This window comes from Sinohyriopsis cumingii, chromosome 12, assembly GCF_028554795.1.
Source record: "Sinohyriopsis cumingii isolate HCF-2022 chromosome 12, ASM2855479v2, whole genome shotgun sequence".
Lineage (NCBI taxonomy): Eukaryota > Metazoa > Mollusca > Bivalvia > Unionida > Unionidae > Sinohyriopsis > Sinohyriopsis cumingii.
Window position 1 is genome coordinate 110,681,482 of NC_142972.1, and position 21,234 is coordinate 110,702,715.

The 21,234-nt window shown below is 35.1% G+C and overlaps 1 protein-coding gene across 1 annotated transcript in view; it reads right to left on the reverse strand.

Moving 5' to 3' along the window:
• Nucleotides 1-21,234, reverse strand: part of LOC149787255 (uncharacterized) — a 91,239-nt gene that overhangs the window by 44,557 nt on the left and 25,448 nt on the right. The window contains exons 6-8 of the mRNA XM_089976078.1: nt 6,622-6,882; nt 5,970-6,088; nt 3,914-4,077 (exon numbers count right to left, since the gene is read on the reverse strand). Of these exons, the coding sequence (XP_089832204.1) occupies nt 3,914-4,077; nt 5,970-6,088; nt 6,622-6,882 (544 nt within the window). The remainder of the gene's footprint in view (nt 1-3,913; nt 4,078-5,969; nt 6,089-6,621; nt 6,883-21,234) is intronic.

Here is a 21,234-nt window from a genome sequence, read left to right on the forward strand (position 1 = left end):
TAACACATGATCCAATGTTTACAGCAATGACATCGTTGCGCAAAATTACCCAATGCTCAGAATTGGTCGACATGGTGAGTTATGTATGAATGGGTTGGCCCTGAAGCAGGCAGCTGGCTGCAGTAGCCACCACTACACAGCTGCTACGCACACATGTATTATTTAGTGACAAATGCAACGTACTGATTTATGGAGTTTTTAATATCTATATTTTCCAGCTAATACAAGATATTATTTAAGAATACTGCTACGTATAACTGATTCAATTCATATTTATTTTAATTCGACTGTTTTTCAGTTTTAAATTTTTTAATTCTATTATATGATATTATAATGTAAATTTATTCAATGGAGATGACATTTTTTCCAGAAAATTGGTTGACCTTAATTATTCTTTCATAAACACCAGGTGTTGATCTGGATTCTGACCTTGTTTCAAGATTAGTAGCAGCCACGTGAATAAGTTCTGTTTTTATTTTAAAATGATTGGTTGTTGTCATGGTCATGATGGGACTACGTGGTTTAAGAAGTAAACAATTTTCTAAAATTGTATTCTCGGAGTAAAGTCATTGGTCTAATCAAAGGCATATTCTGTGTACGTGATTTTTTTTATACATGTAAACACAATCACGTGACCCCCCTTTGATTTTGCAATTTGGGGAATTTCGAAACTGCGTCTTAGAATACGATATAACCTTTGTTTTAGAGACAGAGAGATCTCAGTTTTCGGGCTTTTACACTTGGTATCAAGTTGTGTTCTTTTGTTGTTGCCATACTTTTGAGTTATAATTTTTTCAGATCATTTTGGACTTCAAAAGGATTAATTCTTTTTCCTGGAAACATTTGTGTGCTCAAACAGGATTCTTGAACAAAGACATTTAATGAAGTTTTATTCAGACTTCCAACAACAGAGTGTCTTTTTTTGTATTTTCAAAAAGTACAGACTTCAGCATACATCATCATCAACCATCCTGGATTCTTCGTCGGGATTCGAACTTGAAACTATTAGATCATTTTATTACTAGGACTTTTGCAATTTAATTCATGGATTATTCTTGGATTTGATTCTTGAAACCTAAGTTATTATTTTTTTCATTTTTACAGACTTTTTCAGGAAAATAAATTATTTGTTAAATTTTACAAAGTTAGTTGTTTTCACTCTTTCTGTGGTACTGTTTGTTAGAGCCTAAACATGTAACATAAGAATATTCTGTATAGTACCGATGCTTATAATGGATGCGCATTATAAACTGTATAACGACTTTAAAGATGCTTTAATTGCTGCACACCCTGATCTGAAGGCAGATCTGGCACATAAACATGCACAGGAGCAGTGGATCAATTGTAAACAAATGAAGAATAAGTCAAAAACTTGTTTCAAGTTTGGCATGCGAGAGCAGCAGAAAGAAAATGTCGTCTGATGAGCATGTGGGCCCGCGCTGGCTGACCTAAGGCAAATCTAAGCCAACCATCAGATTCAATTACTTGGACGCTAATCACGTCATCTCAAGAATTTCCGTCAACTGTGGTGATAATAAATAGTGACATTCAGTTAGAGGTGGAAGATGCATCTTCTGCTGATGTAACAGCAGGAGAGATGGATGCCGAGATGCAAATGACAGCAGTAGCATGTCGAGTGAAACAGGTAAAAAAAAACACTAGACTGTGGACAGCTGATATGAAAACAAAGTCTGATGAACCCGGCCGCAAAAAGGTGCAGTAGGAGAAAAAGTTCAAACGTCTGGCAGCTGAACAAGCATGCAAACAGAACTCCATGCTTGACTTCAAGATAAAGCTACTGAAGTTGTCGAAAAACATCCAGTTAATGGCCAACGACTCAAAAAGTTCTGTCAGCAGAAAGTAGGAAGGCCCTGCTCAGAAGAAGACCAACCACAGTTGCTAAAGACAATCGTGGACATTGTATCATGTGGAGCAGCTGCTGATCCATGACGACAATATGAGAAGCTTAGTAGCTGAAAATTTCTGGATGACTTGCATGAATCTCTCGTCCAATATGGTTTCATCATCAGTCAAGCAGGAACATATCTACGTATACTTCCATGTAATTCGATGACGACTGAAGGTAAGCGTCATATGACCATGGTGCCTGTCAAACTGCTTAAGGCAGCAAACAGTGAAATCTGCAATCACGTGGATGCTCATTTTTCAGCAGCTGCAATCTGATACTTGAAAGATATGGCTGTCGCTATGGGAGAACACTGTGGGGTTTTTTTTGAGCCAAAACGACAAGGCACGTGTCCCACAAGGATTACCGGAAGCAAATAGGCAGGTGCCCATTCTGATGCACACTGAGTATCATGTGCAGCTGCCAGATCACAACTGGGTTATTGCTGAATGCCACAAACTGATCCCATTAGTCTATGCTGCATGTGTTATAAAACCAGGGGCTGTATAGCATTCAAGGCCAACTTCTACCTTCATTCGTGGTGGGAAGCATGACAGTAGCACAGCAATGACACACGCTGCTGATTTTGAAGAACTCAAACAACTTCCTGCTTTTCAGCCTGTTATGTGTATTAATGGATCAGTGAAGCCAACTGTGGTCATAACATCAGATGGCAGTCCGGATGAGAACCACAGATTTCCAAAAACGCTAGCCGCAGGCTATCAACACTTCCATTATAACAACCTGGATGTAATTTTCGTTGTGTGCTATGCACTAGGGCACTCTGCCTACAACACCGTCGAATGATGTATGGCTCCTCTGTCAAAAATCTATCAGGATTGATTCTGACTCACAGTCATTATGGATCTCATTTGGACAGCAATGGCAAGACATGTGATGTACAGTTGGAAAATGCCAATGTCCAGAAGGCCGGTGAAGTGTTGGTAGAAATCTGGAGCTCAACGGTTACTGACGAATTTGATGTGGTAGCATCTTTTGTATCATGTGATGCAGGAAAACTGGACATCATTCCACTGTTAGATGAGTGGTCAAGTCATCACATTCAACAGTTGCAGTATTGTTTGCAGATTGTGATGTGTAACAGTGAATCATGTTGTGGTCAGCGTTGCTCTAACTATAGTTATATATTTCCTGGATGACAGTCTACAGAATTTAGGTTTCTGTGAGATGACGACTTTAGTTGTATGTTCTAAATAAAGACCTTTTAAAGAAAGAACATTCTGTTTAATTTTTTCTTTGTTTTGAACTATATGTTGTGATGAGAACAGTGAGCGTTATATTTTGAGAGCACCAGCTATTACACTGCCAGACCATAGATCAGTGTATAATGCTAGATGCGGACGTCTGCAGCCAGGGGAGGGGGGTAAGCCACATGCGGACAAAAGCGGATAAAGTGGGTGGTGTAGGAAAACAGGTATTATCTGCAAACATCCTTTATGGACAACCCCTAATAAGAATATTTTCAGGATTGGCATTATGGCAGCCTCATGGATACAGAGTGGTGCCATTTTCATCCTAGACCAACTAGATATCATTATAAATAATTTAGTAAATAGTCCATGTTAATATGATTATCTGTTGTGGAACAATATCAATAAAATGATTTCATGACTGTTGGAATGGTGATCAACAGGACCATCCAATATGGGCACCATTTTAATTTAGGAACAACTAGACCTTGCCTGAATAAAAATGTCATAACAAGTGTTACGAGATCCCTACCAGTGGTGTAACTTGTGTTGCAACTACTTTAATGGTTAACAGTTAAATGAACATTTTATATTTTGCAGAGTACATTTTTATATGTGTGAATTTAACACTAATTTGCAGGAGTTATGATGCATCACTGGTCTCCAGGTGTGTCAATTTATATAACTTTTCTTCATATCTAAGAACCTATCTGATTTGTTATTTAGTTTAATTAACCTGAAATGCAAAGAGCCATTAATATTTTCAAAATATTTTTGAAAATAAGAACTAACATACCAATGAGTTCGAGAGACAGTTTTCCTTTCTTCTTAAACTCAACCCATTTGTCAGCAACAGCTGGGATACTTCTCAGGACAAACATCTCAGCAGTGATGAGAGACTTGAGGGCATCAATCATCCATTGTGGGTCCAACACAATGTTCTCTTTCAATATGTCGATGCTGTGGATGGTACACAAAAGACTATTTGATACACAAGTTCTAATCTATCAACTCTTGCTTTTGTTTCAGATTAAATGAAAACATTGAATCATAATTATGAAATCATTAAACAATCTGACCTTACTTACACGCAGGAAGGAAGTAACTTGGCAAAGAAGTCTGATAGAAAATCACATACAGACTAAAATACATCTTGCAATCTACAGTACTCAACACAAAGTATCAAATAAAGGTTACAGTTACCACTTTTATATGGTGCACAATAATTAGAACCTTTCAGGATCCTTTTATATCTAGTGTACTTCTTCCAGGAAAGTATGAAACTTAATGTATAAAAACAACATGCATACCCATCGAGACCCTTTCCTTTCTAGTGTACCTCTTCCATGAAAGTATGAAACTTTATGTATACAAACAACATGCATACCCATCAAGACCCTTTCCTTTCTAGTGTACCTCTTCCATGAAAGTATGAAACTTTATGTATACAAACAACATGTATACCCATCAAGACCCTTTCCTTTCTAGTGTACCTCTTCCAGCAAAGTATGAACCTTAATGCATACAAACAACATGCATACCCATCAAGATTGTTCATTTCTAGTGTATTTCTAAACTTTATACAAAATGTTTATAAAGTATGAAAGATACTAAAAGTGTAATCAAAATAAAATGGTTCAAAAACAATATAAAGAAAAGTAATAAAGTAAAAAGGTTAATACAAATTTAATCAAAACCAAACTAAGACTATTGTGAATCATTTCAAAGCTGAGCCCAATCCCCATAAACAGCTCACCTGCCTGCAATGAAAGTCACCATACTTATAAACCCACAACTCCAACAAGCACAAGTAACTATGACAACAGTAAGCAGATCATATTGAATTTTCACAGATTCTATCTAAAATTACAAAGTTGGAATTTTACGCATTATAGTAAAATTATAGCTCATATAAAATTGTAAATCTGTCTTGTCAAATACATTATTTTTTGTAATACATGCAGTTTAAAATTTTAACTGATTAAAACAATTTGTCAAAAAGTGTTGAAAGAAATAAAATCAGCTCTGACAATAAAACCAGCCGAGATAAACTGCCAAACGTATGAGGCAATCCCATGCACATGACATAAAATACTGAGATGGATTACCTTTTGAATTAATTGATCTAAATAACATACCCAATTTAGGTTCTGTTTAAATGAAGGCAAAGCAGAAGGAAACATACCAGTCTTAAATTATCAAGAAAACTAGTAATCACGTTTATCCTGCCCTTCTCTCATAACAGATATGCTAATGTGTGATGTCCGCATAAATTTAGGTGGCAGGGTCCAGTTTTGTAAATTGGCCCCATGGTCTTAAGGCTATGGTGTGACTTTTTCAGCTATATTTGTTTACTATTTAAAGATATGCATATGTTTGTGACCTAGGTGGCTTGGATGACAACTGTTTTCAGTTGTACAAACCTGTTTAGTACACACTGTTTTGCAGAACTGTCATCTAGAAAATGGGCTTGTGTTTGCACTGTGAGCATCACACGGTGTCAAAAATGACCTCCGGACATGAAAATTGCAGGTAGAAACTTGGGGTTGGGGTGCATAAACTTATTCTGCTATGAACTGCCATTGACTTTTTTTGTCAAGTGGATACTATTCTTATGCTTTGTTTGAATATAGGGATCTAAAAATATAGACCTTTTTGACTTCACTTGTGTATTTGATTTTTATGATTTTTTTTAATACTAGATCACTGATGGCGGCATTCAATTTGTACATAAAAACTGGCCCCTGCCCCCTTAAATACAAGTCATCTCCATTCTGACTTAGTTACCTCTCTTTGACTCGGGTAAGAAAATGCTTTTATTTGCTCAGAGAGGAAACAACACACAACCTCACCTGAAGTAAAGGACTGTCCCAATATCATGATGAAATCGAAGAAACAAATCGAGTTCATCTATAGATATTGGAATACCTCCTGTCTGGTTCAAGTCTTTCAACTGGCTGAGAGGAATCACCTGTAGACACAAAGGAAGGTTATGATTAAGTTTCATAAAGTCATAATGGCATAATTATATGCAAACTAAGCCACAGTGATATAATTATGACAGACTACAAGCAAATCCTGCCAAATCTACATTATGGAAGAAAGTGATTAAGTTCAATTATCATATTAGACATTAGTCTAACAAAACAAAGTAAAAATTAATATATATATATATATATATATATATATATATATATATATATATATATATATATATATCAATTAAACACTATAAAACCTATAAAAAATATATGTATTCCCTACATAATTTTGAACTTTAATGCCAGGTGTGATATACAAGACAAGATGTTGAGATTGTGGCATAAAATAAATGAAAAATGTCATTAAATTTCATTATGTTAAGAACCGATGTAAACTTATTTTGGATAAAGTGTTGGTCTCCATAGCTTGTGAATCTATCACATATTACTGAATACGAGTTATTCCTCTAAATCCAATACATAAAGATGTGTCAAATTTTTAATCATATTTGTAAATTTGTACCTTCACTCCAGCTGCTCTCAACCTCATCAGCTCTTGTTCCAGAGGGATCCACCGTGCAGGTATCTTCTCTCCCCAATATGGCTGCTGTGATGCCACCTCTATAATTTTCCTCTTCAAATCCTCTATTTTTATGTCCACAACAGTGTTGTCAATGGCAAAATCTTCATCAACCAAGTGAAACCTGCTAGGTTTGTCTATTAGACAAGAGCGGATGGCTCTGAAGTATCTCTCACAGATTTCACGTACCTCATGATGGCCACTCTAGAAATAAAAGTAGATTCGTAAAATGTAAGTAATGGCAATGTCACCTATTTTATCAATGATAGCAATATTTATAGACTGTCCATGCTTATTCATCATAATTTATACATATTCAAGGGCTGGAAACATCTGATTTTATTCTGAACAATAAAGGGGGAACAACTTTTCAATTTCTCATAGTACTCCCCTTGCTTATGCTGCAAAACGTGTTTTTGGACACTGTTGTGTACACATTCTTGAGGAAAGGTTTACTTTACTGACCTTAAGGAACATAGTTCAATTACAGAGCACAAGTCTAAATCAAGTTTACTCATCCAATTTGCACCTCATTCTAACCATGCAATTAACTCGTCGTTTTGTGACCAATGGCAGACCATTTTCAATGTTATTACAAACAGTATGTATGTATGTATGTATGTATGTATGTATACTATAATTACTGTTCATGCTGTTTTTATATGCATACATAAGTAAATCCTATGATGTATTTGATCTTTACAGTTAAAAGCATGCTGTAGTTCTCAGCGAAATTAGTTACATGCTGAGGTACCAGCTAAAATAAAGAATTATTATCCTTTTTAAGTGACAGTATTTCACTATGAGTCTTTACTAGAAGTCTGAGAAGATGCCATGATGGCCACCACATTGGCAACATTAAATGGCTAGGTGACATCAGACTTATTTTACCTGGGATGAATGTTCCTCAAAAAATGGACAGATTGACTGGCAGATGAACTAGTTCAATGATTAAGCGTCTCCACTCAATATCTGCCAAGGGGAAATTTTGTTTACTAATTACAGGGTTCCTGTCACAAAGTTTGATAAAGATTCAGACCTTTTCCAGACCAAAAAATAACAATGTGCAGACCTAACCATGTGACAAGTTTATTGACCTAATTATAGCAACAAAGGAATAATTTTTTCAGAATTTTGGAATCAATAAAAATGGACTGTTTTTTGGGAGGCATAACTTGAGTGTTGAATCTAAAACTGAAATGGCTAAGTGACATCATACTTATTTTGCCTGGCATGAATGTTCCTGCCACATTCATGACAATTTGCCCAAATGAGTAGGATTATCAGTAAAACGATTTTCAATATGGCTACCCTTTTGAACATAATGAATGGCCAAAAGGGGCTATCGTAAGTTTAGATGAACCAAATCACAAGACTGAAGTTCCTCTTAAGTGTTTAGGAGTAGTATATAGCATTAAGGATGCTGGGCTCTAAGAAAACTAAGAGTCAAAAGCCATATCACACACTTTCTTCTGGTACCTGCAGACATAAATAGTATATCTGAAAATACTAGCACCTGTTAAAGCTGAAATTGAATGTTCTATGAAAGTGGAGCCATAAGTTCAATCCTTGTTTCATTTAAACAGAAACTGAAGAAAAAAAATGGACAGATTGACTGGCAGATGAATCAGTTCATTGATTAACCATCTCAACCCAATATCTGCCATGGGAAATTTAATGGGTACTTAATTACAGGGTTCCTGGCACAAAGTTTGATAAAGATTCAGACCTTTTCCAGACCAAAAAAATAAAAATGTCCAGACCTAACCATGTGACAAGCTTATGGACCTAATGATAGCAACAGAGGATTAATTTTTCTTAATTTTAGAATTAATAAAAATGGACTGGTTTTTTGGGGCAAAACTTGAGTGCTGAATCTAAAACTGAATTCATCTTCGTGATATCGTTTCAGATAAATTCTCAGGAAGCATTGAGACAAATGCACCATCCACCATTTTTATATTAAAAGGCACATGACCATACTATATGGCTTGTTTTACTCCTGAGATATTGTTATATGTATCAAATCATCATTGACTTTTCTGTGTTGCACCAAACTGAAGTTAAAGGCTCCGAAATGAGTAATTTTTGTGACCTTTTAGTGCTGAGACAAGTCCGAGCTCACATGAATGTAAGTACAGTATAACCTTTTGAGCCAATCATATTTAGGCATTGATGTGTGTGCAGCATAGTTTACTTATTTTTAAAATAGAGTTTCTTGTATATGATGTATGTGCAGTGAAAAAGACAATGTCTAATTCTTCCATGGAATAAGAATTCCTAAAACTGAATTGAGTTAATGGTAAGTAGAAACTTACTTCTGCATCTACCACTGTTAATTAATGAAGGGATGTATCACAGAGTCGCAAACATGGTACATGTAGCTCTTTTTCACCCGTTTTCACATGAGCTCGGACTTGTCTCATCAGTAAAAAATTCAAGAAAATCGCATGTTTCAGAGCTCGTAATTTCAGTTTGGTAAAGATAAGAAAAGTAATGTGATGGCTTAATGAATGTACACTATGGCAAATATACCTATTCTATTCATCAAACCATCATTGCCTTTTCTGCGTTGTACCAAACTGAAGTTACAGGCTCCGAAATGAGCAATTTTTGTGAATTTTTACTGCTGAGACAAGTCTGAGCTCATATGACAGTAAGTATAACCTTTTGAGTCAATCATATTTCGGCATTGACGTGTGTACATCATAGTTTACTTATTTTGAAAACAGAGTCACTTGTATATGATGTATGTGCAGTGAAGAAGACGATGTCTAATTCTTCCATGGAACAGGATTCCTAAAGCTGAATTGAGTTAATGGTAAGTAAAAACTTACTTTTGCATCTGTTCTGTAATTAATGAAGGGATGTATCACAGAGTCGCAAGCATGGTACAAGTAGCTCTTTTCACCAGTTGTTACATGAGCACAGACTTGTCTCAGCAGTAAAAATTCAAGAAAATCACATGTTTCGGAGCTCGTAATTTCAGTTTGGTAAAGATAAGAAAAGTAATGTTGTGGTTTAATGAATGTACACTATAGCGAATATATCTGACTTAGGTTTTTTCCTGTTTACCAGCTTGTTCATTATAGTTCTCAGTTATTCTTCTCAGTTTATGTGGGTTTATCAGCTTGTTCACTATAGTCTGCAGTAATTGTTATTGCTTTCAAGATCTGAGCATGATATTGTAAGTATATCAGTTATTCATCATTCCATATCTACCTATTAGGAAAACTTAACTAGTTTACAACAGATAAATAAATGACACTACATATAATAATGACGAGAAACACATGTTGATGAGAAAGAGATTAAATGTTTAATTCATTTTTAATTAAACCATAGTCAAAGTTACCGCAATATGCGGTAGAGTTTACAAGATTTTTGTAAACTCCACACATCACAGTGACGGTGGAGAGAGAAGAGAGGATTAAGAAAGAAACCCTTGCAGAAATCGGGCAGTGATAGTTTCTAACTTACTCAGGAAACGGTTACACATGTGAATGTGCAAAGAGTTTGTTTATTGGCACAATTGATATCAACACCAGCTATCTGATGGCATGAAGCCTACAACTTGCCTTGAGCTATAATATAACACAGGATGAAACCTGGCTAAGATGAGGGAGTATCTGAAAGGTACGGTCACTTAATGTACCGGTACCTCTGAAAAAACAAGGGCAATATTGGTTTTGCTTTCCTAACAGATGATGGCAAATCATACATTTTTTAGGTGACAGTTGCCCATTTAAGCTGGAAGCATGATCCCTGTATATATATATATATATATATATATATATATATATATATATATATATATATATATATATATATGAGGAGTCCTGGACTCTTCACTCAAGGAAATCAGGAGTCCCCCCACTTATATCTGACACTCTTTGTGATAAACTCAGGAGTCCTTCATATTTAAAAGGGTACACAGGAAAATGAAAAGCATGTGCTCATCATTAATAATATGATTTTTTTCAGAATCTTTATTATTTATATTATCACACTACAAATTATTTTTCAGTACATATAATAGTAGATTGAAACATTTTATGGGTAAATTTATTTTTAAAAATGCTCCTAAAAACAACATTAAACCAAAAAATACCCTCAAGAATAAAAGTGTCAGGAGTTAGTTTCAACCCCAAGACTGATTATTTAAAACGATGTCCAGTTTTCTCCACAAGTAAAATGGTAACTCCATTCCAATGAAGAAACTTGCATTTTACCATATACGTAAACAAGAATTACAATCATTAACTTAAATAAAGGAGCAATGAAATAATATAGCAAGTAAAATTGGAACTAAAAATTGTATACAGAATAAATATATTAAATAGTAAAAGTGCTATATGCCTTAGGAGTTAATCCTAAGGAATAAAGGGGAAAGGGGGGGAGATGTGGTGTATATAGTTAAAAAAATAATTAATCTTCATACTTACATGTATGGTACCTAACTACATGTCGTTTGAGATGGCAAATTACAACTGTTGTCAAAGACGAATTTACACAAGCTTTAGGTACTTAAATGGAAATATAACCAAAGAAATGGAATTTTCTTCATTTACTTTTTTTTAGTAATAGTAAATGATGAAAAGTAAATTTATTTGTTATTTACTGAAATTATTTGTTATTTACTGAATTTATTTGCTTTTTTAATGAATTTTTTTATATAGTTTTTTTTAAACTGAAATTTCAGGTAAATTGTGCAATTTGCATGATTTTGAGTACCAAATACCATATCAGAATTACAAAATCGAACAAATTTATGATTTAGAGTACCAAATACCCTATCAGAATTACAAAATCGAACAAATTTATGATTTTAACTACCAAAATTAATTAAATTCAATAAAATAAATATTTCAGTAAAATAAATATTATGTAAAAAATAAATATTTCAGTAAAATAAATATTATGTAAAAATAAATTATTCTGTAAAATCGTACAAATTACTTGATTTTGAGTACCAAATACCCACTCAAAATTACAAAATAGAACAAATTTATGATTTTGAGTACCTATCAGAATTACAAAATTGTACAAATTACCTGATTTTGACTACCAAATACCCACTCAAAATTATGAAAATTAATTTTTTTTTATATTTTTGTCAATATTTACCATCTTTTATCTATTTTGTTTTGTTTTTTTTTATGCAGAAAGATTTTAAGATCTAACCAGTAAATTAATACTTAGTGTTTCGGACCTTAAATCAAGTAAATTTCCAGACTGATCCGTTAATCTGAAATTAATTCTCGATAACAAACTATTATGACATCGCAGATAAACCAGATAAATTGGTTTTTGTACAATTAAAAATCCAGGAGGAATATCTTTTGGTGAAAATGAATAAAGAATAAATCCCTGCCGAACTTGATCTGATACTGACACGTCAGCGCTGTAGCTGTTTTCAACGTCACAACTAAGATTAACTGCGACGACGTTTGTTATATTTACAATTTCTGGCGAAATATGCCGTCCATGCCCATATTGACCATTATTGTGTCTAAGTATAGCTGGTGGTGGTAATGATCTTCTCCACGCGGATAGTAATTCTGGAAATAATTCATCAATGATATCATTGATAGATTTTTTTAATTCGCTAGGTATAGTATAACCTTTGAATAGCTTATACAACTCAAATTTTGTACGTACTTTAGTTCAGTATCATAACTTGATTCAAAATTTCGATATAATCAGATTTTTTAGATTCTGGCGGCGTAGGTGGCACTGGTGGTTGAATCTCAGGCCATCCTAGGACAGTTCTTATTGAACTCGCATCAATATCAACAGCGTAGTTAGGTGATTCTATCTCAGTTATCGACGATGATGTCGGTTCCTGGGCAGATATTTTTATTTTAGATTCTTCTCCGGTTATATTTTTTATTCTATGTGTTAATTCATCATTAATTTCTTCGATTTGAGCTACCTGTTGGTATTCCAACAACGGTCCAATCAGGGGTGCCGTCTGGTTTATTTTTATTAGCAAAAACAAACGAATTATTAGATAATAAATTGCTAAATGATTTAGATCTGATGTTGGGCCAGCTGTAATATACTCGCAATTGTGCCAGTGCGATCTCGTCAACGGAAATTGCTACCGGAAAATTAATGTTAAATTCTGGATTAGTCGAACTTGCCGAGATCATCGTGGTTCTGCGCGGGATTGTGTTTATCGTGATCTGCTGAAGTAATTCCGACATTATTAATATTTGTAGCTTTAATATCGGCTTGATTATAAATTTTTATCATCAGCGAGAACTCAAAATCAGATATATTTCCGTCACTGAGACTCTCCGATAACAGCGAAGATAATTTTGCATATGCGACCGTTGCCATGTATAATTTAACCACATCCTCGGATAATTTCTCGTTCATGCATGAACACACATTTTTGCAACCATATTAAGGACGCCTGCGATCGTTGTTGCGGCGGAGATATAAATAGTCACAGCTATTGGTGCCATCATTGTTACCGTGGATAATATTATTCCGGCTCCAGCAACGGCGGCTGATACTGAATAAACAATTATGTCAATGATAACTAGTTGTCGTTGATATTTTGTTAACTTTGTCGTGTACGTATCTATGAAATTTTGCAGCGACGTCTGCCACTCACGTGCTTGATTATACCTGTACTCAGACGCGTCACTCATTTTATTTTACCTAGTAAATAATTGAGGTGTTTCAGCGATAAATTCCATGCACCACAAAAATGATGTCAGTTTTGTTGTTTTGTCAGTTTCTATTGTAAATGTTTCTTCGAAATTTTTATTTAATAAAACAGTCAAAAATCCAAGAAATCTGTCACTGGGATATGTCCAGTCATATTCTTTAGTAATTATTCTGAATCTAACAGAGGAAAAACATATAATCTGTATACGCCAGTAACTGATGCGGTGTATTTGAGAGCATCATTTTCTGGTGTCCACGTTGATGATCCCGTTGACGTGATAAATATCATATTATTGACCTGCGATGAGGTTATTGTTGGTGGAATCTTAATAAAGCTAGTTTCTGCGATAATTCCAGGAATTAATAACTCAGTTCCTTTAAATATATTTATACTAACCTCGATGTCGGCGAGTTTTTTCTTAATTTCATTGATACTTGCAGTTGTTTTAGCGGCGGTTTCATCATTTTTATAGTGTCGTCGGTTCTTATATTGGTTTCCGTGGCTGATTCATTGATTATTTTGATAGCTTCATTGATGTGTCTAACAGCCTCAGTCACATTTTCATTAACTTTCCTGGTATTTTCATTGGTTACTTTGATAGATTCTGGAAGGGAATTAAAATCACCTACGTGAGTGTTATACTCGGTCCGTCGATTGATATTGTTTAATTTGATATTACTCGTTTTTAATTTTCCATGTTGATCTTGAAAAATAATAACCTTGTCAGGATCTATTCCTGATATTGCTAAAAGATTATTAACGTCTTCTATTGTTGCATACTTCGATAGATCAACGTCGACGTTTTTTTTTAAACGTTCGCGATAATATAGTTCTTTCATAAATGTCAACCATTATTTGTAAATGATTGATTTAATTTATCAGAAGTGTACTCTTGAACGACATTATGATATGGTTTAGATGATTTTGTTAATTTATCGACGACATTAATTGCTTCACGGCCACATATTGGCGGATCAGTTAATGTTTGTGTTGGTAACGTGGAATACCAAATTGGAGCATTTGATTGTCTTGCATAATTTAAAAATTCTCGTGGCAGTGCTAACCCGTACGAGTCAAAGTAAATAATTTCACATGGATTTATCACGTAAGAAACCCAGTGTGTGCCAAGACCAATACTGTCATCGAGATTTATAATTCCTGTTTCACTGTGATTCGGTTGTGTTGTTAGCTGATCTCGCATAAATACACTTATAAAGAATTTTAGTTTTAGCTTTTTGACATTGGGGAAATATTTAACGTACCTTTGGGTTGGGTACCACTGCAGCGGTGTTCCTGGTAGTCGAAGGCCTTTTCCATACCAATATGGTGGTGTTCCTGGCAATCTCAGGCCACGTCCCTTTTTTTTACCATATTTTCCACCTGTTATTTTTTCTGCTACTTTACTACCAGCATATCCAGCAGCACCTAACGCAGCCGCCTTTCCTATAATTGGGGTAATAGCGGCTGCTTTTGCGATTAATGCTGGTAATAAACCAGCAAGAAGTGGGAAGAAACCACCTACTTTAATCATATCCTTGATGGCGCTTGGGGAAAGATCAATTTGAATCCCAGTATTTGCTGATTTAGCTTTAGTAAAATGTTTATCTTGAGTTTTAGTTAGCGACAGTTTATTTGGACCACCGCTGGCAATTTGAATGTGTTTTAATGTTAATTTTGCTCCACAAATTTTTGTTGTATTTGATTGGAGTTTTTTCACTTGACCCGGAGTCAAGGTCACACTAACATGATCATACGGCATTATAATAAAAACGATTGATTTAAATTAATCTCACATTTATCCACTGGAGCATCAATGACTCATTCGTCCACCAATACCTTCAAGAATCATAGTTCTATCCCTAAATATGACAGCAACTGCTTTAAAATTAGCAGCACCCGGATTGTGTATTTTAGCTTTAAAATGCATATCAACCATGGATTGTTTCACTAAATCGAGATGTTCTAGTGAAAAATAATAAATCGGATACAAACCTGTGAAATCTAATTTTGATATTTGTAAACCAGTATCAACGTTTTGATCTCGCCCCATAAAACTTAACAACCTATGATATGCACGCGCCACCGAATTACCATCAAAATCTAGCAATATCTCCTCAGATGGTTCCTGATGCCCATTTTCTCGTAATGATACTTCACTGGCATCATAATTATCTATCGCTTCTTTGAAGAGCAATAAAGATATGTCTTGGTGCAGAAACACCTTGCTGTGATGATATATGCCAAGTAAAAATATTATTCACGGCGGAATTAGTACTATCTGTGCCCGTTGTCAACCACGACATAAATGATTTACCGCATTGATTCATAAAGGAAAGTAATTTACTTTCTTCAATAAGTGACGGAGTCATCACTGGCATCCACAGTGAAAGTTTAGATAATATTACCGTACCATTAACAACAGCAGAAACATCTTTTCTCCAGATAGCATCATTGCTATCACCCTTTCGATAAAGAACTGTGTGCTTAGCTCCAAAATTACCTTTTTAAAACCTCTACAGAATCCAAATATATGAGATAACGGAATTGCACATGAAAAATTTCTACGATTACCTTTTAACATATATTTACGTGTAGAAAATCCTAGATTAAAATCAGTATTGACACTTTGCAATGATGAAAATGCAGCACCTGGCTGAGTTATCGTTCCTGGTACTTCAGCAGCCCCGGCATTTTGAGCTAATTGTACTTCAAGAAATTGTTCATGATCAGCGTAATCATGATTATCATTGGCAAACATCATACTTGGCCCAGTTGATCTGGTATAATCATCTGAATACCTTGCTAAGCCTATAATTGTTGTGGCAACATCAACATTATCGTGAATTCACTCTTTTCCATCAACCATGTATATGGCACTCTTGAATAATGCCATAATACCATTATTGACAAAACTCAACTTTCATCATGAACCTGAAGTTTAATTTGTCCAGTTTGATTTGGTGTTTTCACGTCATATGAATAATACTGATAATCCCACACAGACTCATCTTTGCTTATTGGTTCGTCCATGTCAAAAGCAGTGTTAGATGTACTCGCAAACAATTTATTATAAAGATTATCTTCTAAAACGAAGACCACTTCCTGATATCATACTTGTATTTATTAGTTTGGTTCCTTGATTCATCAACGATGTTAATTTTTGATTTGCATCGTCATTTATTAACTTACTAACATCGTTAGGCATCACTGATGTGCTTGGCAATTTGACTGGAGCAACAGGTTGTTTTTTTTCTGCGTATTAAATTTAATATTCTGTCCTTGACGGTGCTAAATGCTTTACTGGCAATATCACCAACAGCAGCGATGGTTTTATAGCGAACAAAATCCATTGCTTTCATTGACATTTGTTTTGCGATAGGTCTGGCTTTAGGAGCTATTCTTGTGATAAAACCTTTAACAACATTGCCAAGTCCGTCTCTGTAGGTAACTCTGTACATGGGTAACTGCGCATTTACTACTCAAACACGCACTGGCTTAAGATGATGTTTGTGCACGATCATTTTATTTATTTAATTATTTATTCAACAACTAGTAGCTGTACTCGACGATAATTTCATCAATAAGATTTCTATAAACATTAACATCCATGATGCCGCCGCGAAATAATCTTTGACAGATATCATTTGCCTGGTTGATTGCTTCTGATGAATTATTTCCAGCTCGTTTTCCTCCAATAAGAACCTCTAATCATGATACATCATTAACGACATTGTCGGGGCAAATATAATTATTTCCAAAACCACTACCGGTAGCACCGGGAGATTCTTCTTCTGGAGATTCTTTGTCTAATTCTTCTAGTATTTCAGGATTTTTTCTAACTTAATGTATATAATTTCGAAAGGATACATCACCTGGATCTGTTAAATTAATCCTCATTTTTTTATGAGTAAAATATAATGTAGGAATCCAATTATCTTCTGTAACATCATCAGCATATTTCGGTTTTAAATACTTTCCTTTTTGATTATAATCAAATGCAGCAATATGAATTAATTTCCTTTGATCTTTAAGGGTTTTAAGAGCTGTTTCCTTAAACATTATTCCGGGTACTTCGGGCATTTCTGATTGTTGTATTTGCAAAGGTAGAGTTAGTGGTTGAGGAGGTTCCTCTCTCTCGCCTCGAATATTTTAGTAAGAAATTTTTTATATCTTGGATCTTTAAGATTAATAGTTAATCTTCTAGAAGCAAAATATACTGCAGGAATCCAATCACCTTTGCCAACATCATTAATAAATTCAGGTTTTAGATATGTTTCTTTTTGATTATAACCATGAATGGCAATATCAATTAACTTACTTCGATTATTAAAGGTATTAAGAGTTTCTTTGGTAAACATTTCATATGGTAATGGTGGTCTTTGTGGAAAAGGTTGCTGTTGAGGTTTCTCCTCAATTTCTTCTGCAATTTCTCTTTCTTGTTTTCTCTATCATATCCTCTAACAAAATGAGGATAATTGCCAGTTTTTTTATCGGTTATCCAAATAATGCCTAGCCTTGCTTTATACATTCAATCAGCCCATTTTTTACGACTAGTAATAGAAACATCAGGATTTAAATATCTTTGTCTATCTGTAAAGGTTTCATAAGCAAAATTGCCAAATTCCTCAAAATCTTCAGGAGTATTAAGCGGAAATTGGTTCCTCCTGGCCAAACCATACTGACTAAATTCTTTGTCATAAGTATCCTTAGGTTCAGGTTCAGGTTGAGCTTAGCTTGAGGTACAGGTTAAACTTGGGGTTGAGGTCGAGTTTGTTCTGCAATTTGTTTTAATACTGGAAAGATACCTACTTTTCTTTCTTCAGGATCTTTAATATCTCCTAATAGAACTCGTTCAGTGGTGGTAGTGATAGGTTTAAATAACAACTCAGCTGACTCTGTAAACCCGTTTTGCATCTTCAACTGCTCGTATTTTTTGTTTGACAGATTCTCTCATGGGAATATGACAGATTCTCTCATGGGAATATATTTCTTTATCGCTTCTAGTCGCTCTCGTGCTAATCTGGTAGTATATGCTTCTCTGATGTCCATGAATATTAATATACTAATAATTTTAATTTATGATGATAAAAAAATTACAGATCGGTCTTGACAAAATATTTTAACTATTAGCAGCAGGGAGGAGCCATCTCCAGGTCGTTCTAGGTGCTGTCTTAATGTTACTTAATATATTTAATCATAAAAGGAAGCTTCTATTTTGGTAAATAAAGACTTTTCCCAACAATTTTTTTGTGGAAGCTTTTATTCGAAGAAATTTTTGGGATTCAATTAGAGACTGTTCGCCCTCCCTGTGCTGAGGGTTTCAAAGAAATTATGAGCTATTGCAAGCTAAAAGGGAGAGGGAACGTGATTTTAAACTGAGAGGTCCAAAATTGCCCCCATTTGAAGGCTTTAAAGATAACATGGATAGTTATCTAAACAGGTTCAAAAGGTACGCCACGGTTGTTATTTTTGTTGTTGTAGGGTTTAACGCCATTTTTCAGCACATGATAGGCTATTCATGGCGGCCAGTATTAATGGTGGAGGAAGAACCCGTGGAAACCCTAGAAAGAACCACCAACCACAAGAAGCTGCTGGCATGCTTTCTCACATACCCACATTAGCTGAATCTGAGACTTGAACTTACGCTGACAGAGGTGAGATGGCAGTGATCCGTAATGGAAAGTGCTTTATACCATTGGGCCACTAGGGGCCCCAGTATGCCCCGCTACAAAAATAGAAAACAGACAATTATTCTCTTCATCTTAGCGTATTGTTGAAGGGTGAAGTATTAGATGTGTATTTGCGCTTACCTGTGGTTGATTTGATGAATTACCTTGCACAGAAAGACTCATTTCTGAAGAAATATGAGGTAACTCAGCAAGGGATTTGCAAGAAGTTTAAGTATAGCAAACCCGAGAGAGGCGAAACTTTCACCCAAGTCGTCAGTAGGACATGCAATGGGTGGAATGTCATAAAGTAATTACAACATTTGAGAGTCTTATCGATTTCTTGTTTTGGGACCAGCTCTTGACAACACTTGTGGCAAGGAGTTATATTTATTCTTGAGGGAAAAGTCCTTCACGAATATATCTGACATGGTCACACAGATGGATTTATTCGCTGAAGCTAGAAAGTTTCACAGAACATAATCTCGCGAGACTGCAAGGGTGGGAATCAGGTCAGGGACAAAAAAAAAAACAGGGAACCTGAAAAATCTAGTCCTAAGCGGAAGGGACCAGTCCAGAGAGTCATGTTGGCCATTGAAGGCAGATGGCCGGTAGATGGAAAACTTGATATTTCACAGCAGGATATGCGGGAAGCAGTGTACAAGCCAGTGGTGCATGCAGCATTTTTGGAGTGCCCGAAAAGATTCTTACTGACTGTTAAGCACAATTCACCTCCGATCTCATGGCATAAATTAGTAGGTTGTTGTCCCTTAAAAGTTGCGTACAACACCCTACCACCATATGTGCAATAGGCTGATAGAGAAATTCAACAGGACTTTGAAGAAAACGTTGCAACGAATATGTGAGGGGAGACCTAAGGATTGAGAGAGGTACCTGAACGCAATTCTGTTTGCATATCTTGAGGTTTCTCATGAATGCTTAGGCTTCTCCCTGTTTGAACAATTGTATGGTAGGACAGATCGTGGTCCTATGCATATTCTAAGTGAACTGTGGTCAGAGGAGGTCGTGAACAAAGAAGTTAAGACCACTTACAAATACGTGGTAGATTTGAACAAAAGGTTAGAGATAAAATGTTGAATGGCTGACAGAGATTGGTGGGTGCTGACCACTTGGTTGACCCACCTAGAAAACCCATTGTGTTTTTGGGACTGTAAAGATAATTTGTATAGCTGTCCCTTTTTGTTAACATAATTTCACTATCTGAGTTAGTACATTTTACTATATGAGTAACATAGTACATTTCTTTACTATCTGAGTAAAACACATCATTTTTTTGTTGTGGAAACATGAATCATTCACGCTTTGTGCTTGTACTGTGTAAAGCCATTTATTCGCATTTTCATTATTATGTCCGTGCATTTTATGTTAATTGATCCAATATTTGGATTATATACACGCACATATAAATCATAATTGTACATTCAAGTCATACGTTATTAAACATTGTATTTGTATCACCATCAAAAGTTTTCTGTTGTAAATCCGAAATCCCACCAGGTTATCTCGTTACAACATACAAACGGAGTAGTGATAATATTTTTATGATGGCCACAATTATGGCCATATTGGATTTCAGATCAATATCTTCCTTATTTATGTCCTACCAAGTCTTCTAGTGAAAATATCATATTGAGAAGAGACTTTCCATTTAGGCAGAGTGGTTACAGCAATGGAGTCACATTTTATAATGGAACTAAAACCAAACAGAATACAAAATGTTCTTCTAGTGACATCCACATGTCAATATGACTGTTTGTTCAAGGGGAGTAGAGATAACAATATTCTAAAGATAGCTCTCATAAAGGCCAAAATGGATATCAGATTGGCACCAGTTTAATTAGAACCGACTAGACACAATGAAAAATCTTGTAATGAAAACCCTATGTCAACATACCATCCATTCTGGAGGAATAGTGAAGATCTTTAAGATCGCCACCATGGCAGCAATATTAGCTCTCGGAATGACACCATTTCCATATGGACCAGTTCTGGTCAATATTCCATGCTGATCAAGACTTTCCACTGAGATTGGTGACAATAAAATTTTCAAGCTGATAGCTGTTGCAGCCATACTGGCAATGAGATTGGCACTATTTTTATGTAGAACCAACATGATAAGAAATTGTTTAGTAAAAACCCCATTATGATCTTATTTATGTCCAACAGGCACCATTTAAGATCATGAGA